The 25,805-nt window shown below is 42.7% G+C and overlaps 1 protein-coding gene, 1 long non-coding RNA gene and 1 other non-coding gene across 9 annotated transcripts in view; 1 reads left to right on the forward strand and 2 right to left on the reverse strand.

The window, feature by feature from the left end:
• The window catches only part of EPB41L4A (erythrocyte membrane protein band 4.1 like 4A), a 155,641-nt gene extending 142,794 nt beyond the window's left edge, over positions 1-12,847 (forward strand). For all 4 annotated transcript variants that reach the window (XM_074931967.1, XM_074931966.1, XM_074931968.1 and 1 more), the window contains 5 exons: positions 4,506-4,553; positions 5,190-5,258; positions 6,135-6,245; positions 7,115-7,196; positions 8,767-12,847. In XM_074931967.1, the coding sequence (XP_074788068.1) occupies positions 4,506-4,553; positions 5,190-5,258; positions 6,135-6,245; positions 7,115-7,196; positions 8,767-8,895 (439 nt within the window). In that variant the 3' untranslated portion in view covers positions 8,896-12,847. The remainder of the gene's footprint in view (positions 1-4,505; positions 4,554-5,189; positions 5,259-6,134; positions 6,246-7,114; positions 7,197-8,766) is intronic.
• Positions 12,848-13,367: 520 nt separating this feature from the next.
• On the reverse strand, positions 13,368-19,205 carry LOC141973629 (uncharacterized). 4 transcript variants are annotated; one of them, XR_012635567.1, is made up of 5 exons: positions 18,957-19,205; positions 18,182-18,249; positions 16,768-16,870; positions 15,931-16,638; positions 13,368-15,493 (listed from the first exon to the last, which is right to left on the reverse strand). It is a non-coding gene; the product is annotated as an uncharacterized LOC141973629 (long non-coding RNA). The 4 variants fall into 4 exon arrangements; XR_012635569.1 differs by having other exon boundaries at positions 18,906-19,205; XR_012635568.1 differs by having other exon boundaries at positions 15,931-16,205; positions 16,441-16,638; positions 18,182-19,205.
• LOC141974042 (small nucleolar RNA SNORA13) lies at positions 17,903-18,036 on the reverse strand. The gene has a single exon (XR_012635664.1). It is a non-coding gene; the product is annotated as a small nucleolar RNA SNORA13 (small nucleolar RNA).
• Positions 19,206-25,805: the final 6,600 nt, after the last annotated feature.

Below are 25,805 nucleotides of genomic sequence, written 5' to 3' on the forward strand. Positions count from 1 at the left end.
TTTTATGAGAAATAGAATTTTCCATTAAAATTCCAAATGTTGGAATTTCTACTGTAACTGGCTTTGCACAGACTTGTTCACTTTCAGCTGCACAAAAGTCAAATGTTACTAGGTGTAACTGTACAATGATGTATTACTAAAAATCAGGAATATTAAAACTCACTTGTATGGAATCCACAAAATATAGCTGGTTAAGTTTGATTTACATTTTTTACTGTATACAGAAAGTGCTGCCAACTAGGAAATGTGTTAATAATGGTTAGATAAATTTATAGCCAACTTTCCTTTTTTCCCATAGGCCAAGTAAATTTCATTGCTTGGACAGCACGGGCTCCCTCTTGTGGCTAACAATTTAGGAAATGGGTTTTATTTTGCAGCACAGTGACATTCTGAGTTGTATTTTATTTAAACTCCTATTAGCAAAAAACTTAAAGGTGTAGTATCTTACTTAACAAGGTAAGGTCCTAGAGGAAGCAAAGAAATAAGGAAATCCTGAATATTTTGGATGGCTTCTCATTTTTTTCCCTACTGTGTCAGTGATCAATAAATGCCTCCTTTTTGTCTTTTGTCACACTTCAGTTAAAAAAAACAAAATCAAAACGACAAAATAAGCCCAAACCTCTGAAGTATGGCAGAGATTCTTAATAGACACCAGTAGGAACTCAAAAAACTAAAATGGGAGTTGCTTTCAAAGTGCTTTAGTAAAAGTTTAGTAAAAGACATTTATTTGTTAACATGCAGTAGGTTCTAAGAGCATTTATTTTAATTTAGTGTGGCTCAGTTGTTTGCTTACAAGACTGGATGCATGTCAGAAGAAAAGGAAATGTGATTCCCTAGGGTGTAGGTTATGGTTGGTTTTGGTTTTAAATCTGGTCATATAGTCATTTCAATTTGCACATTTAACAACCTGTACAAAACCTTTGTTTTAGTAGTACAGGTAAGTCTTTCACATTAAGTTCCTTATTACGATCAGTGTAGCAAGAAGTTTCACTTTGGAAGCGTGAAGTAATGGCTGAAATATTTGTTACTGTGCCTGGCACAGCGCATTTCATTTGTTTGATAATGAGTATTATTAATCACTGGTGGTGGTGAGGTGGTGTCTCCTTGGTCTCAGGAATAAAAATATATTACAAGAATTTGACCTTTCTTTCTCCTAGAGGAATCAGCAAATAGAGAGAGCTCCCAATTCTAGTTCTACAGGGTTTATTTTCAAGAGTTCATGTTAAACATCTGTGTAGCCAAAGGGCTTTTTTTAATTAAGAAGAATGGCCATTAAAATTCCATGGCTATTTAAATTTACCATTTGTGACTCAAACTGAAATACTAATAAGGGTGCAGACTTAGGCACAAAAAATAATGTAGACCTTATTAATGTGTAGAGTTATTCAAGCTTGTGAAAATTATATAAAAATAAACAAAAAACCCCCTGGAGACTCACCACTTACTGGTAATTCCCATTAGGTTTCCTGTGCATTAGCGAATCTGGTTAGTGTACAAATGGTCCAGAAGCTGTTGATTCAGATACTGCAATAGGACAATCTGAGTGTACATTATATGTCAAAACTGTTAGTTCTAAAAAAATTCACAAGTAAAAGGTGAAAACAAAGTGAAAGAGGAATTGTGATTTGGCTTTAAATATTTAATAGATGGATTGCTTTGCTGTGGGCTGTTAAGAACTATACACTGATTTCCTATTTGGTATATGCAGTACCTACATTTCATCTAAACAAGACCTTTCTTTTTGTAGACTTTTCTTCATTTTGCCCTTAAAGGAAGCAGGAACCAGCTTTGGAAGGAAAATACTTTTGTTAAGAGACTTCATCTGTATCATATTTCTGGATATTCTTTTGTGGAGAGTTAGTTTGAATAAATGCTTTGAGGTTATCCCAGTATGGTAACGCTTCTTAAACAGATGGAAAATAAACAACGTTGAGATGGGAATTCATAAAAGCAGTTTGCTCTGAGGAATCATAGTGTTTAGCCCTTTTCCTTTTTTTTTTTTTATGGAATGCCATATTTCTAAGCCTGCATTTTACAGCAGTGGTTTCCATATCAGTGTATTTGCAGGGGTGGAAGGAGGGATAATGGCAGAGATCACAGAATTAAATGCCTGGAGCTGGCCGCAGAAGGCAGGAGGCAGAGTTCCTAGAAAATGGAGAAACTAAGATGACTTCTTATTTAAACACTCTTTTTCCACATTGCCCCACAAAATATTTCTTATTGTAGGTGAGGCTTCACATGATGTTTGTTGAAGCATGAGACTTAAGGCCACATCCTGAACTGTTCTATTTCTATGAATAAGTAAAAGCCATGAACTGATCAGATGGGTCAGTGGTGTGCACAGTACTCTGCTTTGTGGGGATCTTCGGTTTGAGAGTGGCCTTGGGGCTTTGATTCCTCAGGCAGACTAGGGCCTGTAAGCATTAGAAAGGGTCCCTGGAGAAGCAGCCCTTTTTTTCAGTGAGCTTTTGCATTCCCCACTGCCTGATTATTGACCCTTGGAAGAGGATGGCTATCTTTCCAGCTCCAGGCTGAATGCAGGTTTTGTAGCTCCTGTTTTGTGAGCAAGAGGTTCCATGGAAGAAGAAATCAATTCAAAACTGAGGGTTCAAAAAGGCTGTTAAATGGCACTGCATAGCAGGCTATTTCAACAGGGAGTTAAAAACAGCACGAACAGAGGTAAGAAGGAGAGAAGGAGAGACAGCAGAAGTGAAAATCAGAGAAAATTAAATGCATTATAATAAATACAAATGCAATGCCACAAAAATCTCTGAATGTTGAGAAAAATCAGACTACAAGCTACTCATGGCCATAGCTGTTGCTGTCATGAGGACCTGAGTGGTCAGAACGGGCAGCAGAGCAGTCCGTCAAGGATGGAAATTGTCTGGGGTGACTGCATCACACTGCTTAGAAAGCCATTGCTACCTTGGAACCTGAGAAGGTTATGGGTTAGTTCATATTAGTCCCACTAGGGAATCATAAATGTAAGTTTCTTTCGCACTGTTCTGTCTCTTTCTGGCGTTTATAGTTCAATAAACTAGTATCTCCCAGTACTTCTGCAACTGTAACATCTAAAAAAAACCCCAAACATTACCATCTCTAAAGAATCTGCCTTTACATTATCTGTAATAGATTTACTACAATATAGGTGTCTCTGAATATTATTCCTAGGCTGAAGTCTTGAAATGAGCCAAACACAGTAATGGTGAAATAAGAAAACAGTGAAACTGTTAGTGCTAAAGAGCAGTTTGGAATTATTTCTGATGCCGCTCTGTAACTGGTCAAAGGAAAGTTGATTTAACAGATGCTAAAATGCAGAACTCTGCTGTCCTCCTTGATGTTCATTTCCATTTGGATTATATTACTCCAAAACCATCTCTGAATATGATAGGCCCTTCTTGTTTAAGGAAAAAAGCAGAATGCTGTATGATCTGATTATGTGACTTTAGTGGGAACTGCATGTTGAGTCTGTCTAAAAGTTGCATTCCTCACATGTCAGATGGTATGGAACAGTCTTGCTGCTGACACTAAGTTTGTATAATCTCAATGAAAAGAGTTATCTGATATCTCCATTCACATCTAGTCCCTGCCACTGTGTAAAATGCTTAGTTAATCTATTATTCTGCATGTTTTTTGGCAAATTCTAGGTTCAGCTTCAGCAACTGTGGTGGTTTTGCCCTAACCCTGCAACAAAAAGGTTAAGAAAAATAAAACCAAAGGGAATCCACTTTGGAGACAGTCTTCTGTAGTTCAGTGAAAAATGTGAGGCGTGCCATTCAGTCTTGCTTTACTACATCTCTGTCTGCAACAGGGGTATTGCAATTTTGGCTAAGTACTTTCTCTGTGAATGAAATACTTGCTAAAGTACTTGCAAGTGTGCATGAGTATGCATGCTTGCTGGTTCCATTTGTTGATTGTTGAGTTTTTGTCCTGGACATCACAAAGGTAAATTAAGTGAGCAGAAGCCTTTCTGGGAAATGACGAGAAAGTGAGAGGCTGTAATGCGATTGCAGATGAGCAACGGGTTGTCTTTACTGGTGCTCACTGGGAATGGCCAGGGATTACTGGTGTGTCAGCCTGTTGTGGCCCTTCCCTCCTCCTGCCTACAAAGGGCTCTGTGAGCCACAGGACGTTTCTGAGGGCCTTTTACAAAAGTGTTGTTCCAAAACACGTTGTCATCAGCTGGATAAGGTGTGGCAGTAGCTGGACATTGATTTGGTTTGAGTTCTTCTGTTTTTTTATATTTTATATACACTCTTGCTGAAGGCTAGTGGAAGAGGAATTGTGATTGAGAGCCTGTTGTTCAAGAAATGACTTTTTAGTTGAACTAAAGTAATGAAGTTTAATGCATTTTCTGAGATAACAAACCTTAAAATTGAAGTCCTTGGTGGATTACATTTACTATGATTTCTGTGCGGTGTCTGTGCTTTTAAAAGTTATTTGAACAGCAACATATCAGATGATGGTTTTCACAGTGCTGCCTTTGTTGTCGTTGATATTTGTAGGAGAAGCCCAGATGTACAAGCTAAAGAAGAACTATGGAAACATATTCAGTAAGTATGGTCCTTGTAGGGTCTGAGTGACTGCTTGGTTTGCCCCTAATGTTATTTACATCCCCTGCACTGTGGCTCTAAGGCATTGAGTTCTGATTCAGTGTTTGCCACAGGAAATGATGAGGGTGTTAATGACCTGCTATGTGTAGAAGATACTGCAGATCACTGAATGCACTGAATACAGATGACTATTGTATGTAGGTGAATAATTAATGAACTGAATACAGCTTTTTAGAGATTTATTCCTCTGTGGCTTCCAGAATGTCCTTGTTTGTAGTACTAACACTTTTAAGATGAGGCCCCATATGCTGTAGAACTACCAGTTAGGAAGGTAGTTAGATGTTCTAAATCATATTCGAAGTTCATTATGCACCATGTTCATGTATATTGTGAAGCAACAAGATGAAATTTGCAGGGAGGTGAGAGGAAGGTAGAACAGGATGCAACATGCAGTTTAAGCAATCAAGGTGAAGTTAGACATGTTTCTTAATAGGTTTCCTATTTTGATGTCAAGATAGCTTCAGGGCTGACAACAGCTTGTTTCAGTAAATCTTTTCAGCCTAATACAATAAAAATAAGAATGGTTTGGCAGTTGGTAGCTACTGTTAATTTTTTAATTTGCTTAATCCTTTTTAGGAAGGAGCTTGTGGATCCATCTGGCCTGTCTGAGGAGCAATTGAAAGAAATTCCATACACTAAAATTGAGTGAGTTTATGTCAGCATTTTTCTTTTGAATATAAAAGCCCACTTATTTTACTGTGAACTCTGTCATACTGTAATGGGATTGGGTTTACACATAATCTCTGAAGATTTTATGTACTCCAGATGCTCATCTAGGATGCTTTGGGTGAAGATACTTAATAATTTTAAAACTTAATGTTTTCTCTTACCAAAATATGAAAAAAATAATCATCTCTCCCTATCTCTCCACACACTTGTGAACCTGCTGGATGTCTCTATGTTCTGTATGCCATCCATCGAACTGTTTTATGTTACTGTTATGTTACACTATGGAATCAGGGAGAACTGATTGCAAACAAACAATCAATTTATTTCCTAAACTTCTGCTTTCTTTTAAATTTTTATTCTGATCATCTAAGGCACTGTTTGACCTTTTCAACCCCTTTCCTTGCTTGTCATGGGCAGCTGCCAGGGCATAGCTTTTCCTTAAGAATCAACATCTATTTCACTGAGATAATTGACATTTGCAATGCCATGTGTCAGTGCAAGCAGCTGCATGTCACAGAAAGGGGATCTTGCTATGTATTATAATGTGCTTCCACAACACTACTAAACAGACAAGGCTGATGTTAAAGCTGTATATATTGATGCATTCTTTAATAAGTAGTTTCATTCTCAAATATAGGCATGCTAGTTCGTGACCTTTGCACTTCTAAAGCATTGAATTCCAAGTACAGGACCATAAGAAAAGTATCAGCCTTCTACATTCAGCAAGTGCAAGAAGCTGTCTGTTACACTTCAGTAAGAAATGAGAGTATCTCAGTCTGCAGTCGAGTTTATGTTTTTGTGCCAAATATCTGGTTTACTAACTTACCATTGTGAATTCTGTGTCTCTCTTAGGACTCAAGGGGACCCAATCCGCATTAGGCATTCACATTCCCCTCGAAGCTACCGTCAGTATCGGCGGTCCCAGTGCTCTGATGGTGAAAGATCTGTCCTGTCTGAAGTGAAGTACGCAAATGTGGTTATTAGCAAAGGACTGGTTTAGTGTGGCCCAAAAGTTGTTCAGAGATCATGGTTAGATCCAGAGTGGCATGAATGTGGTTGGTTGCTGGCATAGGATTCAGACAATCCTCTAAATAGTAGGTCTTCAGAGATAAATGACTCAAGTATGAAAACATTTCTGGTGTATTCTGGGACACAGAGGCTTGCTTGTTCCACTTGGAAGGGGGAAAAACTGAAAAAGCCACAATAAACTGGTATTGCTCTTTGGTGGTAGGTCACGAAGTTGCTTAAAGGATGAGAAGCTCATGAATTGCTTTCCACATGCTTTCATCCTTAATAGAATTTAGACATCATCTCTATTAACTCTGTAATTTTTTAAATGGAAACTCTAGTACAACCCTGTTCAGCAGTGGGTGGATCAGTCCTTCCTAGAAGACTGATTTATAAAGGGTGTACTTATGAATTAAAAAGTGAAAGCCACATCCTCAGTTTTATTAAGGCTTTAAATATCAAAAGCAGTCCCCTGATGGTATTACCCACTTGGGAGGCTAGTTTTAGCTGGATGGCACCCTGAAGGAGGTGTGTCACACCCCTGAGTGCAGATGAGACTCCTCTTGCATGAAGTTCAGCTGCCTCTGTAGACCAGGAGGAGACAGGCCCCTTGAAAATGGATGGCATGATTTGTGCCCTGAAGGTGCCCAGTAACTACTGAGGATTAGCATGATAGCTTTTGGATGTCTAAAGTCAGGTGATAAGCCTTTTGGATTTTGCATTTCAGAGCTGTGTACTTGTCTGCGTCAGCTTCATTATTCTTACTCTGCAGTTATAGTTTACTTCATTATAGCAATAACCATTTTGTAATGTCATAATTGCAGTGCAAAAACTGATCTAGTGCCTCCACTGCCTGTTACACGATCTTCAGATGCGAAAGGTCCCAGCACTCAGTTGACTCAACAGGTTAGTAATTGTGCATCATTTGCAATTTTCCCTTTTTTTGGATGGAGAAGGGGGGCTCTAGTGCTTTGTTTAAATTAGATCTTTGTCAGTGAAAATTAAAGCTGGCTGAGATTTTTTCAGCAGCAGTGTGACTTTAAATTTTACATTTTGCTTATATTGAGACTTAATTTGTATTTCCAAATATATGTAGTTCTGTAGCATATGACCCTGTGAACACCTGCTTCTGCTACAGGAGGACTCTTTCCCAGTTTGATTGATGCTTGCTTAAGATGATACCCTACTCTGAACAGGAGGATAACTAATTTTCACAATTACTTAAAATATGCAAGTGTGCTTGGGATGCAGTTATAATCACATAATCACAACCTATCATTTTTTCACATCTTCTTAGAGGTCATCTTGAGTTTTGTAGCTTGGGCTTGGAAGCATTGCTTCCCCCCCGCCCCCCAATGCTGAATTTTCTTTTAATGTTAATTGAAATCTGGAAAGGATACAACTTGTCTTTTTATAAATGTAATCAATGGCTTTCATAATACATTATGGTACAATATCTCTCAGCTTTGATAGTTTTATTCAATTCACAATGTGGTAAACAAATTATATTCAAAAAGGACTTGCAGGTCTCTGGTACAAGCACACAAAAGGAAACCAAAACATAGAAGGGAGAATTCCCATGCCAGTCATCATGTCTGTTAATCTGGCATGTGGTTATACCAAAACCCGCATGCTGATAATGTATGTAGTGTGGAAACTGCACAGAATACAGTCAGCAAAATATGTAATATTTTATCTTATAATCAGTTAGAATACCTTAAGCTTGAACAATTTTAAAACAGGAAACATGTATTTTTCACTTCAAAGCTAGGTAACACACTACCAGTTCTTTAATAGGAATTAAGTTCAAGGATATTTGTATTCCTGCATATGATGGAAATTGGAAAAGATGAACTGTCCTTGATGTTTCGGTAAGGATTTTCCCATCAGTGAAGGGAAAATTGGTATAGTTGAGGCTAAGCACATTTACATGCTTTGTAGAAATAGGTAACTTGTGTGGTTGATTCCTGTTCAGAATTCACACTGTCGTCTTTTCATTCTTACCCAATACACTGTGGCTTAAATTCATGCCCTGGAAGGAATTAATATTACAATGTTTAATGTCCAAAAACACTTCTCTTTTCTCTCTGCTCCAAATTCTCCTCACAACAGTGGCCATTAATTCCTTGTGAACACTTGCTTGCAGTGTTTTGCTAAATATAAAATACTTAGTCATGGCATTTCCTGAATAGGAAATACGAAGCCAAGTAGCACAAAGGGGCAGCAGCTGGCAGGGGAAAGAAGAAGAAAGAGGGGCAAAAATTTCTGTTTGATCAAATAAATGTAGACGCTTTAATATTCCTGGTGTGTGTATATATATACATACATATATATATATATATATGAAAAAATAAATATATATATATTAAAATTGCTATACCCTTAGCCTAAGGTTGTCATAGCAGCAGTTATCAAAATATAGTATTTAAATTCCACTACACCTTTTCAGCAACATGTTTTAATTTGTTCCCTTCAGAGACAGAATGGATCGAAAGACAGCTTAATAGAAGAAACATCTCAGCTACCCACTAACAGCGTTGATGGAAAACTCACCACTAAGATCATAAAAACTATACAGGTGTCACGCTTCAGGGTGGAGACTTGACTGACATGACTGAAGATGGTGAATGGATTTTTATTCTTTGGAAACTGAGAATTTGTGTGTAAATGCAAGGGAAGGAACTGAAATTTACATGGTAGCAATTTCTTCAGGATACTCAGAAGTGCAGCCTACTTTCTGGGAAGGCCAAGCGATGATTTTACCACTGACACCATTCTAGTGGTGTGATTGATCAAGGAGAAGCTGCCTAAAGTCTTAGACAACTAGAAAGAAAAGTCTTAGGAAAACTGAATGGTCAGCAGTTACATTTCCAAAAAAATGAACAAAAAAATCGCTGCAACAAAACAGGGCTTTTTGGTCTGCTCTGTAACTGAATAGCCTTTTTCCAGAAAATGACTGTTAGCTGACACGATCAGGACCAGATGCTTCAAGAGAAGCAAAAAGAGTCATATTTTTGGCCAATTGTGCAATACAGTGTGATATGGGGAGAATTATCTTCACAATTTTATATGGGGATCAACTTACGTCGTGAGACATAAGGACTAATAGCTCTTTCAAGGTTTATTTTAGCTTAGCACAACAACAGATGCTTGTGTTGTTAATACAAATGTTGACTCAACCCGTTTTAGCTCAAAAATAATAGACTTAGTAATACCCTGTAGCAGAGAGTTCCAGAGGTGATATAGACTTAACTTTCCCTTGGCAGTTTTAAGTGTTCTCAATTTGAATGCCCTTTCATACAAAGGGACTATTTCATTGAACATTCCATACCACAGAAATACATCTATCACCTTACAAGAAACCACACTGGAAAAAGATGGAGAATATGTACTGACCCACCATATTAAGACTGCTTAGCAAGGCACTTAAGTACTGGTTAAATGAATCTTGTAGAAGTAGGATTTAAGACAGCTAGCAAATAGGTTGTTTTTGTTTTGTTTTGTGGTTTTTTTTTTTTTTTTTTAACTAGATTAGCAAAGTCTGCCTTAATCTCTTTTCATTTGAAATAATCAATGCTAGTACCTTCTGATTCTTTGAGCCATTTCTGCTGTGCTAAAATGACAAAGGCAGTATTTCAGGTATGATAATTGCAATTTTTTTCTAATGTCACGGTAGGAATAGTAAGTTTTAATGATACTGCACCTTGAGTGGTTTAACTTGTAGTACATATCTGAAGTGATGCCTAGCTCTTTTCCTGTACTATTACTTTGTACAAATAGCTGAAAGTCGTTCTTCTGCCTCCCATTTGTCCACAGTCAGCACATGGATGAGCCTTCAGGCATTTGCTAACTTATTAAGAAGCTTAACAAAATCTTTGTGTTGTGAAAGTAACTTTTGCTAAATGTAATCCCCCAACTGAATATTGAATTTGTCAAATGGCATTGGGAACAGCTGTGATAGCTCATGTGCTTAACATCTGTCATCCTTAAACTCAAGCCCTATCACCTTCAGTGATTTCCTGTGATACTGTCTTCTACGCCTAGCAACACCACCGTATGAGGTGATTGCAGCCCTGTCAGAAAAGTAATACTGTTTGAGACCTGGAGTGCACATAGGGCATCTTAAATTATGCTTTACAAGAGGCATGGAATTACTAATACACATTTTAACAAAACTGAGAAGTGGAAACCTTGTATGTGTTTTATTTTCTGCTTCATTTTTTGATTCTTTTATTGTTTCATGATCTGAGGCGGTCAGGAGGATGCTACTAGCCAGGGTGGTGGCCGTACAGTTGGTATATTCCTATGACAGTATGGATTGGTCTGCAGGTTGGGAGATGCTTCATCATGCCAGGGAAAGCAAATGGACTTCATAAATAATTTATAAGTTTGATTGCTTACTTTGGACAGTTCTGTTATTTCAGTCTCAGTGAACACATCTAAGGGAAGGAAAGAGCTTAGAACCCCTCTGTGGTAAAAATTCTGTTTTCATGGAGGTTCTTCAGCATTTTCTGAATTTACTACAGATTTCATCTTAGGACATTGTTGGACTTGACTTCGAAGTATTTGTTCAAACGGTTTTGTCAGTCTGTTAAATGGTTTCATTGTCATTGCCCAATTTCAAGCGATCCTTTAGGATCTATTTATGACCTTGTGTAGTATTCTCACAAGCACCAGTTAAAAAAAAAAACAGAAAACCCTATCACTGTGGCAAAGATCGTGTGATACAGCTTAATCTAGAGCATCACAATCTTTTGGAAGACTACTGAAATACGACAAACCATAAAAGAACTGATTACAGTGTCTGCAGTGAAAAGCACTCATTACTTCTTCAAGGTGTTCCAAGCTGGAGCATTGCACACTTGCTTGTAGTCTGTTGCTTTCTAACTCATTACCATTATTCTGCATTTGTTGCTCAGGCAAGTAGAACATACATACTACTTTAGGAGGATTTGTAGTGTTACTGAGAATTATCTCTACGTAGTGTATCTTGCCAATCCTCAAATATTCCTCAAGAAGAAAATTACTGTAAGGTTTATATCCAACCTCATGTTTTCCTGTGTTGTCATCTGCCTGTGGGCTTTTGTGTATTAATGCTGGATACTATCAGCCAAGTGTATTTTACTTATTCCACTGTGTAGAAAATGGGCTTCTATCTAGTCTAATAATGATAGGTATCAGTTCTCAAAACACAGGAGAGGTTTTTTGTAATCAAGCCAACTTTTTTGCATTTAAATGAGAAATTGACAGAGTCATGGGTTTGAGTTAGTGGTCTTCTCCCCAGTGAGACTATGTAGGAACAGGTTTTAGCAAGTCTGAGGCACTACAGTAACCATTTTGTATCCACAAAGGAAAGACTAAATTTAACGCCTGTATTACATGTTGTCAGTGCTGGGACAAGGCAAAACTTGGACAAGGAAGTCATTGTCATCTTACAGTACAGAAAAAAACCCCACCTTATTCCATATACTGAGCCTCCTTTCCCTTCAAGCTTCTTTTCCTCAAGTCATTTGAGGAAAGGCACCTTTTCTTGTGCTGGTTATTTTTGTGTGAGATGCATACAAGTGATCAATCACTGAAAAGGCTTACTGTGTCACAGCTATGCTCTGTAGCCCTAAACCAGCCCTACATCATCTGTAAGTGGCTTGCCTGTTACAGCTCTGAGCTATACCTTGCCCTTTCCACTGTTGCTACTCTTGCCTGGTCTTCCTGGGGCTTTTACTGCCTAGAGGCCATTATGTTTTCAGACCTGGAGTTTGGATGTCAGTCCAAAATGCCTGTATGTCCTGATGAGCCAGGCAAAAGACAGATGGATAACCACATTAGGCAAAGTTTACCCTGGGGTTGGATGCCATACAGACTTGTCCTCACATGGACAAAGGACTGATACTTGAGACATTCTCATCCTAATTCTGCTTCTAGTCTGCTGTATTGATCTCAGGCCAACAGTTTTAACTTTGTGCCTCTGCATTTACCTCTTCTGAGACTTCTTTAAGTGCTAATAAGTTATGGAACTCTCTCACTTATTAATTGGCAAGACCTACAACAAAGATATACCTCTTTGCAAAACGTATTTTATACAATAAAGAGGGTTTGCTAACCAGACTAGAAAAGAATTTTTATATATCCCATATTGGTTCCCTTGCTTGTTAGCTGGTTTCTTTCATTAGGACCTAGCCTTGACCTGTTCTTTTCTACATTGTACTTCTTAGCAGTGTCCCTAACATTCTTATTCTGATCGAGCTCATTATACCGAAGATGTTAATTTGGGGGGAAAAAAAAATCACTACTATTTAGGTAGACAAATCAATCATCTTTATACAGGTGAATATTGAACTGAATAGACAGCACATTTTCTCTTGGGAAAGCCTGTTTAATTCAAAGCTCCCTAGAAAGGTGTTTGAAAACAACATACATAAACATAAAAATGTGATTTGTATGCTCTGTGTACATTAAATATTCATGAAGCAACTCTGTGCTTTATTTTAAATCGAGTTTGATAGATGGCTGTGTAAATACTTTCGTCCAGGTTATTTAAAAGTCAAGTAAAACTTGAATTTTTAGGGAATTCTGTGGTTGCCTGTGTGTCTTATTTACATTACCCACAGGAGCAAAGCCTTTAGAAACACAGATTCATTTGACAACACCATCTGGTAAAAACAGGTGTAGTACCAATTAAAATCCACTTGAGGATACAGCTTCTCCAGATTAAGTATTTTTTTCTGGTAGCAGAAAGTTGTCAGCCTAAGTTTTATACTTCCAGTGCATATGTATACTAGTTTCCTTTCTTACCTAAAAATCACCAGAAAGCAACGGCAGACTACATAAGCTGTCAAACCAAGCAGCTTGCAAAGCCAGATGCAAAAGCCAGTGTGGCAGATGCTCTCTCCTTAATGTCTTGTTTTGTCTCCTTGGCAAGAGTTGCAGTGGGTTGACCTTGGCTGGACACCAGGTGCCCACCAAGCTGCTTTATCACTCCCCTCATCATCAGGATGGGGGGAGGGAAAATAAGATGGAAGAAAAGCAACTCGTGGGTCAAGATAAAGACAGGTCAGTAAAACAAAAGCAAAGACCATACGCAGAAACAAAAGAAAAGATTTATTGTCTACTTCCCTTCAGCAGGCAATACCCAGCCACTTGCTGGGAATGAGGGCTTCAGTACACATAGCAGTTGCTCTAGGACACAAACACTGTAGTAACAAATGCCACCCCCTCCCTTCTTTCTCTTAGCTTTTATTGCTGAGCAGATGTCATACAGTGCAGACTATCTCCTTCATCAGTTTGAGTGAGGTGTCTCAGCTGTGTCCCCTCCGAAAATCCTGCCCACCCTCAGCCCACTGGGTGAGTGGGTAATGTTGGAGACAGCACTGATGCAGTAGCCAGAACACTGGTGTATGATCAGCACCCTTCTAGCTACCAATATAAAGCACAACACTGTGAAGGCTGCTATGGGAAAAATTAATTCCATCTTAGCCAGACCCAGTAAGAGTGAAGAAAACCACTGCCCTCCTGCTACTGCTGGTCACAATTTAAATGATACACCTTACTCACCGTAATGTTAAGATCTCAAAAACAGCTAGGACTATGCAGTTTTTTTCCTCGATGAGGATATCAGAATGCATTTGACATTAAAATACTACCATTAAATTCAATACAAATGAACCCCTTTGCTAGGCAAAAGAGGCGACAGATTTACATTCAAGAATGCCCCCACAGGCGACCCACTGATAGAGACTGTTTGTGTTTAATAGAGCTAGCCTTAGTCAACTCAGATGCAGTGTGCTAAAAGGTTAAAGGGGAATTTGGAACAAACCAGTTTTCTTTCTGTGCATATCTCTCAAATAGAGTTCTGATTTGCACCTTTAACACTGAGAGCCCTCTTCCAGGAGGGCTGCTGCAACACCAGCCTAATGCACAGGTCTTTGTTCTCACTCCCCTAGACCACCTTTGCATCTGTCCTCCTCTACTTTTTAAGCCTATCAACTCCCAGCAGTGTCAGACATTGTGCTTATGTAAAACAGAGGAAGGGAAAAAAGAAATAAATGTCTTGAGGTTTCTTCCAAGGGTATAGTCCAGTCAGCCACTCAAAAACTGTAAGGCAGTCCTAGTGCCTAACAGCACACTTAATGTTTACAGCATTACTATTTTATTAAATGGAGCACCTTACACACATCTAATCTCCGTTCTACCTCACTACTTCCTTGTTCCACAATGCTACGAAACAGGTATTACACACTGAAGTTTAAGATTCTACAGTTTTTCTTGTTGAGATGGAATTAACATTTTAGACAGCCATCACTAAAATTCGGCATTAGCAGTTGCTCTTGAGTTAAAAAAGTCTTAAAAGCTAGTCCTGTCAGTCTTGGACTTAAAGAACAAAGCCCATGAGCAAAACTCCCGAGCAGATGGTATCTTCAGGGAATATAATCCCTAACAGAAATCCTAAACTTTTAAGTGCATCCAGTAATCACACATTGGATCACTGAAAATTAGTTGCTCTAAACCTCCTTCCCTCTTGACAAACGCCAAACTTATGCTTAGACTTTGCTTTAGTAAATTACTTACATTCAGTACTGAAAAATCAAGACATTGCAAGATACATAATTTCAGCATTTGCTCTTCTGATAAAATTAATTTACAATAAATCTTCCTGAAAAAATAAGCAGGAATTCCAGATGTTATTCCTACAGTATTTACTTCAAATTTAAAGTACCATATTAGGCAGCTGATCAAGGTAATAATAAACCAAGATGGAAGTTTTCCATGTTGGAGAAATACTCTTCCTATTTTTAAACCCAGGTTTGCTGAATTTTAATTTCTACTTTTTGTCACCTCAATACAAATCTCAGCTACCCTAATCTCTGAGTACTAGAGAATACCATGGTTTTGGTGATCACCTCCTATCCACTTAATAGCTTCTGGGTTTTATTTAGTCTGAAGGGGTGAACAGGCATGCCCAAAACAACACAGAAGTCAGAACTGTCAAACAGAAGGAACTGCTATTATAGCTTGAAAAAGACATAGAAACATAAATCTTTATTTTTTGTCTACATAAACATTACCAGACACTACCTCAATACAGTTAAAATCACCTTGTGTTACTACATGCAGGCTTAACATTCCATCTTTTTAAGTTTTTTGTTTCTTATGGAGTAGTCTTGCATAGACTGCCACTGGTCTCAGGCTGGTCATAACAATTTTTCCTAGGGAAAGAAGTAAACACAATGTGAGATTGGACACATCTGGCACACAGCTGTTTTCAGTAACATCCTCTAGATCCCTAAGACTGGTACAAAGCTACAAGGATCAGCTTCCCTTTCATCCCTTTGGAAAAAATTCAAAAGCTAAAATCTGCTAATCTTGTTTTTAAAGAGCCTACAACGAAAAGGGGCTCTTCATCCATCTAAGTAAGATTTCAGATCCTAACTGCAAGTTGGTGGCTGTACTAACACTTTCTAGGTGGTGGGAATCAAAGTTTAGTAGTAGTAACTCATGCAGACTTATGTTTGTGCATTATACAACAGTTTATAGTAAGAGAATAGTAAGGTAGTAACAGAAAGACAAGATTTAGTAATTTTATGTTGGAAAACAAGTAGCAGCCCTCTTATTAGATACATTACTCATAGTGGATTATACATACATTTCTCTCCCCAGTGTCTGATGGATTCATATAAAAAGAGTGCCCATCTTAATCTTCAGCCTTGCAAAAACTCCAGTGCCTAGGGTGATAAAGGTCTGGAATGGATTTCACAAGCTTGTTTTCTGTCAACAGGACTGGTAAAGTGTTAAGTGTAACTGTATTTTTCATGTTGCTCAAGTAGATTTTCACATTTCAATGCATGAAACTTTCTAGTATTTTCAAAGGCATTGTGACAAACTTGAATAAATTTCATCACTTCGCTGAACATTTCTTTCCTGCAAGGAAACCAACAGTAATGTAGCAGATCTTGTATCACTCAAGTTCACTTTTGTATGAACATGTGCATGTTAATGCAAAATCTGAACCATCAAATTACTTGAGTAATTTCTCATCAGGAAATAGCATACATTCTTCAAACTATTCCAGATCAAACCAGTCTGGAAGCTACTGGGAAATCATGTTCTGAGTATCTTTACATGTCTTTAGCATGGACAACTACTGAATCACTACCTTCCTTCAGAATTTGACTCAGCTCAGTTTGTAGCCCTTGGCTTGTCATGTTGTCTTGGTGAGCAGCTGCCAAACAATCATTCTGCTTTCCCAGAGCTGCAGTCACATTCCTAAAGCTGCTATGCAAACACCATACAATTATACAATCCGTATTCCTCTTCTGTAGTAGTTTGTACAGTATTACTGATTTCTAGCACACTGCAAAAAGAAAAAATAAAAAAAGCAACAAAATTATTTATCACTCAAAAGCCTGAATAATCTGAAAGACTCATTAATGGGTGCCAAAAGCAATCCCGATTTTTCCCAAAGCTTCTGCATAACTTTTACCTCCTCCAAGTTTTGTTGAACATCATTTATAGTTCTTCTGTGGAAATAACATTGTGCAGCACTGCATCTCAGCGCCCTCCTCTTCGCTATGTCTCTAGCAGAGCTGGATGCATCAGTGAAACAAAACCAAAACCAAATATGCAAAAGATACTTTTGATTCTTTCTGTGTTGTGGAACATAGCTCCTGCATAATGAGCTTTAAATGAGGCATAACTACACAACATGTGCAAGCAAGGTATCTTTCATTGGTGTTCTACTCCATTCAATCTACCCTTTCATCATTGCTATACTTTCCTATGTTTGAGCAACTAGACCATTCACAGTCATAAAAGCCAGCTGCTGCCACTAAAAAAACCTCTATTATTTTTTTTCTTTCACCAAGTACTGCACAAAGTATTCAACAGGAACACCACTCCCTAAGCACATGATGTAATACTGTGACCCTTTCTAATTTACATGAGTCAGTCATTTCTTCAGTTTGACTTGAAGCTTAAATTTTCACTCTGAAATTCACCTTTGATTTAGTCTCTGTGAATTTGGACTAGGCTGTTACCGCCCCTGAAGTGCAGGTTAAGTTATCATAATGATTTCTCAGTACCGGATCATTCTTACATCACATTTCCAGTACTGATCAAGAGGTTCCTGGCTTCAAAGACTTGGATTACTTTTCATCCCCTTGGGTACACAGGTTACACAAGCTACTGTTTCAGCATTAAAGAAATCTTTGATAACGCATGCAGTTTTTATTAATGCTTTGTACCACTGAATTTCATGCCAACTTGCACAGTTCAACTTTTCAATAGTGTTGTCTTTCTACCCTTATGACATCAGACAGAAACAACAAAAAAGCAAACGCACAAAGGCAAACCACATTTTTTCCCCCATTAAAGAAGATTTTAATCTTTCCTGTAGCTGAATATTCTGAAGCTGTAGATGTCTTTTTGCAATAGAAAAACTAGACACCACTGTGGGAGTCACAGAAGTAAAAAGTTATCATGATAAGACAGGACAGCTAAACAATGCTCAAAGTGGCCATTCTAGTTTTCTGTCTTTTAATAACTGCCAGATTCTTCTTTTAAAAAGGCTGAAGCATAAAATCTACTATGTAACTGCTCAAACATACAATTTCTACATATTTTGTCCTTGCAGAACAGGGAGGAGAAAGGTAAATAACCAGTTCCTTAAGAAGCGGTCTGAGCAAGAATTTCTGTTTGCCTTTTTTGACACCACATTCATTCTGGACAGAAATGAATGGGCAACACAAAGGCAAAAATTTAAGTATTACTACTGATCATCTCTGCAAAATTAAGTTAACAGCATATGAAAATCAATTTATCAATAGAAAAACACTTTAAAAATTCACAAGTAAATGATGTTTTATACAGAGTAAGCATTTAATAAAAGCCAAACACACCACATTCTTGGGACATGTTGTGGTCATGTTGGTGCTCGCTTAGGCCATCGACTTCCATTTGCTTTCATCTGAAAGAAAAGGGAGAACGTGATTTCACTTGTAAGAGCAACTGAGGTACGTGAACTGTACAAAAAGCCTAACAAGAAGTACTCAAAATAATCGCCCGATTTCCAAGATGAAACAGCAGGCTCTACATCACCCCGTTTCAAAAAACCAAGCCCCAGTCATCCTTATTAACACGCTTTAAAATTAAGGGCTACTCTATTACAGGAGCGGCCTGCTACAGCAACCAGGAGTTAGGCAGAAACCCATCAACATCTCGGAAAGCCAGGCACAGGTGATAGCGTATGACAGCCACACTCATCTTTTCCACATTACTGAAAAACTCTTCGTTAAAATGGGTAGTCCTTCTACCGATATAAACCAACTATATACACAGAAACTAGAAAATTCTCTTCCAAGATGCGAGCTTTTGGAGAGTTCTCCCAAACAGTACTGAGAAGTCCACACAGACAACTTCAAAACTAAAAAGTCCAGAGGATGAAACGCCACCGATTCACTCAATGGTTTGTTTCACGGAAGCAAGATATGGGAGGAGGGGGGGGGGGGGAGAAGGGGGGAGCGGGGTAAAGGTCGTTGGGGTGCTAAAGCGGCACGGACGTCCCCGTCACAAATCATCGCTCCAGCCCCGGCCAAGCCCTCCCAGCTCCCGTGCCCGCCGCACCTCCCAGAGCGGGAGGCGCAGCACCAGGCTTTCCGGGAGGGCGCCCGTTACCGGCTCAGCCCGCTCCGGACGCCGCCCCGCCCGTTGCAGACTGGCCTACTTCCGCGAGCAGCCTGACCCGGTGGGCCGCCACTAGCAGAGACCGGCCAGGCTCAGAACTGTTAAGTCGCCTCGGTTCCTTCCCCGCGTCCCGGCGGGCAGGCCCCCCGGCTGGCAGCGGGCGGGCGGGCGAGGTCTCCCCGTCCGTCCCCGCCGCCCCTGCGGCCACCCCAGCACCCTCCGCGCACAGCGGGGAGGAGGCCAGCGGCCTCTGCTGCCCCCAGCGTGCCTCAAGCGGGGAGAACCAATATTCCTGCGCGAGGGGGAGGACGCGGCGCCGCGCGCCAGCTCCTCCCGCAGCGCGAAGACCGCGTACCGGCTCTGGCACAGGCGAGGCTACAGACTGGCTTTCTTTGGCAGGCGGAGTCCCGCAAAGGCGAATCTGCCGGGAGCAAGGCGGCGAGGTCTGGGGCAACACTCGCCTAGCCACCTGGCGAACACGCGGGTGGAGGCACTCGGGGAGAGGGGGCTGGGCGCCCGCCCCGCCCGCCGCCTGGGCGGTGCCGCCGCCCGGCCGTTGAGCGCAGCGGTGCCCGGCGGGCTGCCGCCGTCCCCGCCGGCCGGAGCGGGAGGACGCTGCGGCCCGCCGTGGGTGGTCGCTGCCCTGGGGCGGTGGCGGGCGGCCGCACCTGCGCTGCGGCGCCGCTGCTGGCGTGGGCTTTGATGCTGAGGTGCCTGCGGTGGGAAACTTACCGATGTAACTGTTCGGCTGTGGCAAGGGCGTTTTTACGCCAGCGAGCTGGGCGCGCTGTGGGGCCTTTGGCGGTAAGGCTTGTCCAAGCTGGGCCCCTGATGGTGCAGTTACGCTGCCACAGAAAAGGTCTCTCGTGCCTGAGGCTCTCCGTTTTCTCTACTGCAGGCACGGGTCCTCTAGGGCAGTACTCTGGAGGACCTGCATGGTGGGAGATGATCCTCATGCTCACAGGCTGCATTAGGTTTCCTTTCCAAGCATGCTCATCCTGCGTTTTTGCAGTAGCTTTTACATCAAAAGTAATGAGGTTCATAGGTGACTGCACGTAAACATCCTGATCTTGTCTGATCTTGATCATATCAATAGTGCCCTGCTGTTTGCTCTCCAGCTGGAGGAACGTGTGCAAAGTAACCAACCTCAGTGTAGGCAGGAAAAGTGTGCAGTACCCCTGGACACTTAACGCTTGAATGCTGGCAGAGGCTCAATTCTCAGTGCACATTTTCCAAATTTGCTGACCCTGCAAGTGGAGGCATGGTTGAAAGACAGAGAATAGAGCAGTTATGTACACCAGGAGGGCAAACTGGGCCACGTCTGGAGAAGACGCAGAATGAGGCTACTACCACCTGTAGAGAAACCTGAGAACTGCACAGCTCTTACCTGCCTTTTTTGCTCTGTTTCTTACAGCTCTAGTGGCTTGCTTGCTTCTTCTAGCTGTTCCTTACCTGGAAATAGAGAGTGCTTACATCTGGTGTCCAGAAGGCACAGCTGTAAAGTCACTGCAAGACAGCCTGATGTGTGATGTCTTAGCTAAGTTACGGGAGGTCATGAAGGGGTTGCTAAATGCCCAGGTGTTACAGAAGAGGCATGATTCATTGCAGCCTCAATAGCTGGGGAAAAATAAACGTAAGAAAAAGCTGAGGGGCAAGCAGATGTCACCACTCACAGCTTCCGGAGAAGTGTACAGACTTGCAGGAGTGCAGGATTCTTCCTTCAGTAATTTAGGCTCAGTTTGCTTTACAGAAATTGTTTTTTTTTTAATTCATCTCTAAAACAGGCAGTGTATTAGTGCTCTCTTTATAGCAAAACTAACAAGTAGTATTAACATTAATTTTAAGCAGAGTTGCCTTCAGGAGCTTTGTCTTGTGTGGTGATTTAGGTCCTGCCGGGACCTGAGACCAAACTGCCGCAGTCCCTCCCCCACCCTCGGACTGGACGAGGCAAGAGTGAGATACAAACCCCAGAGTTGAGATAAGGGAAGATTTAATACAACAGTGTAACAAATAATAAAACAAACAACAACAATAGCAATAACAATAAGCAGTAATAACAGTAAACAGGATAAAAGATGTACAGAGATATACCATAAGGATGGAGCAGTCCCATCGTGGGTCTTCAGGGACCTTTAGGGACAAAAGCAACACAGAAACTGTTCCCGCGCTTCGGCCCCTGGACCTGATGTCAGCATGGTATGAATAACCCAGCTGGAGCTCCCTTCCCACTGCTGGGGAAACAACCCTATCCTAGCTGAACCAGGACATAATCCACCCCTTTATTCTATACCATCTGCCTCATGCCCAGCTGCCATTTAGCAGTTAACAATAACAAAAGAACAATTAACAAGAGCACAATATAATTCATGGTGTGTTTTCACACAAAATCAAGTCCCCCTGTGGTACGCATCAGACCTCTCCATCCTCCTGCATCACCCACCAGGTGCACACAGGTCCTTGAGCAAAAGCAATCCCGTGGACGGGTTTGCCTTTAACTTTGCCTGGCGCAGGACTAAACCAGACCATTTTTCCCAATATATTCCTCATGCGCACCACAGGGACTTTATCCCCTTCTACAGCACGTGGAGGTTTTGACTGAGCCGGGCCAGCTCGACTGGCAGATCCTCTTGTGTTGACTAGCCAGGTAGCCTTTGCTAGATGCATGTCCCAGTCTTTGAAGGTCACACCTCCCAATGCTTTCAATGTGGTTTTTAACAGTCCATTGTAGCGCTCGATCTTCCCAGAGGCTGGTGCGTGGTAGGGGATATGGTAGACCCACTCGATGCCGTGTTCTTCTGCCCAGGCATTTATGAGGTTGCTTCGGAAGTGGGTCCCATTCTCTGACTCAATTCTCTCTGGGGTGCCGTGTCGCCACAGGACTTGGGTTTCAAGGCCCAGGATGGTGTTCGGGGCAGTGGCGTGGGGCGCTGGGTAAGCTTCCAGCCATCCAGTGGTTACTTCCACCATTGCGAGCACGTGGCGCTTCCTGTGGTGGGTCTGTGGCAGTGTGATGTAGTCGATCTGCCAGGCCTCTCCATATCTATATTTCAGCCATCGCTCTCCATTCCGCTGGGGCTTCACCCGCTTGGCATGTTTGATTGCAGCACACGTCTCACATCCGTGGATGATCTCTGCAATGGTGTCAATGGTGAGGTCCACCCCTCAATCTCGAGCCCACCTGTATGTTGCATCTCTACCTTGGTGGCCCGAGGTCTCATGGGCCCACCGGGCTATGAACAGTTCACCTTTGCGCTGCCAGTCCAAGTCCACCTGAGCCACTCTGATCTTAGCAGCTTGGTCTGCCTGCTGGTTGTGTCGATGTTCATCAGTGGCCCGACTCTTGGGTACATGGGCATCCACATGGCGCACCTTCACTACGAGGTTTTACACATGGGCTGCCATGTCCTGCCACACCTCAGCAGCCCAGACGGTTTTACCCTTACGTTGCCAGTTGCTCTGTTTCCATTGCTGCAGCCATTTCCACAGGGTATTTGCCACCACCCATTGGTCATTGTAGTGATAGAGCCTTTGCCACTTTTCTCACTCAGCAATTTTCAAAGCAAGCTGGACAGCTTTCACCTCTGCGAAAGGTGAAACACAACAGCCTTCCATCGTCGATGTTTTCCCACAATACGACAAGACCCATCAGTGAACAGGGCATATCGCTTCTCCTCATCCGTCAGCTCGTTATATGGTGGGGCCTCCTTAGCACGTGTCACCTCCTGTTCTGGTGACATCCCGGAATCTTTCCTCTCTGGCCAGTTTGTAATCACCTCTAGTATCCCTGGGCGGCTGGGGTTCCCTATTCGAGCCCGTTGTGTTATCAATGCAACCTATTTACTCCACATGGCATCTGTTGCATGATGTGTGGAGGAGGCCTTTCCTTTGAACATCCACCCCAGCACCGGCAGTCGGGGTGCCAGGAGGAGCTGTGTTTCAGTGCCGACCACTTCTGAGGCAGCCCAAACTCCTTCGTACGCTGCCAGTATCTCCTTCTCAGTTGGTGTATAATTAGCTTCAGAGCCTTTGTATCCCCGGCTCCAAAAGCCTAGAGGTCGGCCTCGGGTTTCCCCAGGTGCTCTCTGCCAGAGGCTCCAGGTAGGGCCATTCTCCCCGGCTGCGGTGTAGAGCATGTTCTTAACCTCCTGCCCTTCCCGGAGTGGCCCGAAGGCTACTGCTTGGGCAATCTCCTGTTTAATCTGTTCAAAGGATTGTTGTTGCTCAAGGCCCCGTTCAAAATCGTTCTTCTTACAGGTGACGTGGTAGAGAGGGCTCACAATCAGGCTGTAGTTCGGGATGTGCATCCTCCAGAACCCCACAGAGCCCAGGAAAGACTGAGTCTCCTTTTTAGAGGTTGGTGGGGCCATGGCTGTGATCTTGTTTATCACCTCCATTGGGATGTGGCAACGCCCATCGTGCCATTTTATTCCTAGGAATTGAATTTCCCTTGCAGGCCCCTGAACTTTCTTTTGCTTAATGGCAAAGCCGGCCTTCAGGAGGATTTCAATTATCTTCTTCCCTTTCTCAAAGACTTCCTCGGCTGTGTCCCCCCATACAATGATGTCATCAATGTACTGCAGGTGTTCTGGAGCCCCACCTTTCTCCAGTGCAGTATGGACCAGTCCATGGCAAATGGTGGAGCTGTGGTTCCACCCCTGGGGCAATCGATTCCAGGTGTACTGGATGCCTCTCCAAGGGAACGCAAACTGTGGCCTGCACTCTGGCGCTATCGGAATGGAGAAGAACGCGTTAGCAATGTCAGTCGTGGCGTACCACTTGGCTGCCTTCGACTCCAGTTCATACTGGAGCTCCAGCATGTCCGGCACTGCAGCACTCATGGCTGGCGTAACTTCATTCAGGCCACAGTAGTCCACAGTTAGCCTCCATTCGCCATTAGGCTTTCTCACTGGCCATACAGGGCTGTTGAAGGGTGAGTGAGTTTTGCTGATCACCTTCTGGCTTTCTAGTTGACGGATCAGCTGACGGATGGGGACCAGGGAATCTCGGTTGGTGCGGCACTGCCGCCGGTGCACCGTCCTGGTAGCAATCGGCACTCGCTGCTCCTCAACCTTAAGCCGCCCCACCACTGAGGGATCCTCTGAGAGGCCGGGTAAGGTGGACAACTGTTCAACCTCCTCCAGGGCAGCTACACCAAAAGCCCACCGGTACCCTTTTGGGTCTCTGAAGTACCCTCTCCTGAGACAGTCTATGCCCAGGATGCACGGGGCATCTGGGCCAGTCACAATGGGGTGCTTATGCCAGTCCTTCCCAATCAGGCTCACTTCAGCTTCCAGTAGGGTCAGCTGTTGGGATCCCCCTGTCACTCCGGAGATGCAGATGGATTCAACTCAACTGCAGCTCGATGGCATCAGGGTGCACTGTGCACCAGTGTCCACCAAAGCCTGATATTCTTGTGGGTCTGACGTGCCAGGCCATTGGATCCACACTGTCCAGTGAATCCGATTATCCCTTTCCTCCACCTGGCTGGAGGCAGGGCCCCTCTAATCCTGCTCATCATCACTCACTTCTTGTAAGAATGATTCACTGGTCCCCTCAAGAGGGTCAGACATAACGTTGGCCATTCTGTTCTGTCTGGAGAATTTCTGACTGGACACTGGAGCTGCGCTTTTCTTGGAGGACTCCCCTTTCGTGATGGTCTTCCCTTTCAGCTGCTCTACTCGTGCAGCTAGGGCGGCAGTGGGCTGTCCATCCCACCTCCTCATGTTTTCTCCATGGTCGTGGAGGAAAAACCACAGGGTGCCTGGTGGTGTGTACCTTCTGCTGCCTTTCTCTTGGGTGGGGAAACGTTTACTTCTAATGGCTGAGACATCAGCCCGTGCAGGTGGAATGCGGGACATGTCCTCTTCCATTTTCTGGAGCTCCTGAGACAGTTCCTCCACAGCTGAGACCCAGGAATGTTGAGATGAAGGGAGATTTTCCTCCTATTGCCGGAGCTTGCCAACCACTCCATCCACTGTCAGAGTGTGGGTGTCTGTCCACCAGGACACTATTGCCAATGCTTTCGAGTGTGCTTCTGGTGCGCTCTTCAGGAACTTTCGCCACAGCAGGTGTGTGCAAGGGGCCTGATCTGGGTCCATGGGTGACTGCTCATCATTCAGATCACCACAGATCATCTCAAACACAGCCAGTTCCCTGAGGTTCTGGATGCCTTTCTCAGTGCTGGTCCATTTGCCTAGCTGACATAGGATGTCATCCTTGTAGGGGTGCCTCTCCCTTACACTGAGCAGGAGTCGCTTCCAAAGGCTGAGGGTTTGAGTCTGTTTCCCTATTTCCCTATCAATGCCAGCCTCCTTGGCCAAAGATCCCAGCTGCTTGGCCTCTCTCCCCTCCATCTCAAAAGCACTGGCTCCATTGTCCCAGCATTGGAGCAGCCAGGTGCAAATCTGCTCGCCTCCCAGGCGGCCGAAATCTCTCCACGTATCTCGCAGCTCAGTCAGGGATAGAGATCTGACAATCACCACTGGCCCTTCCTCCTGTTCCTGTGCTGGGCCTGGCTTATCCCCATCCCCCACTTTGCGAGCTGACTTTCTGGTATATTTTGTTTTCTGTATCGGGGTGACTGATACCGGCACTGGCTGGCTCTCTGGCTCAGCTGCTGTGCTGGTGGAGGCGACTGAAACTGGCTCTGCCTGTTCCCACAGCTCAGCTGCTGTACAAGTAAGTTCACTGTCAGGTCCTGCAGCCCTTTCTCCCCCTTGAGGGCAGTGAGTGGTATTAAAAAGGACACGGTAGGTATGGGCAAGTCCCCAGCACACCGCAGCGAATTGTGTCTCCTGGGATTTGTTAAATTTGCAACACATTTTTTCTAAGCACTCCACC

This window comes from Athene noctua, chromosome Z (assembly GCF_965140245.1).
Source record: "Athene noctua chromosome Z, bAthNoc1.hap1.1, whole genome shotgun sequence".
Lineage (NCBI taxonomy): Eukaryota > Metazoa > Chordata > Aves > Strigiformes > Strigidae > Athene > Athene noctua.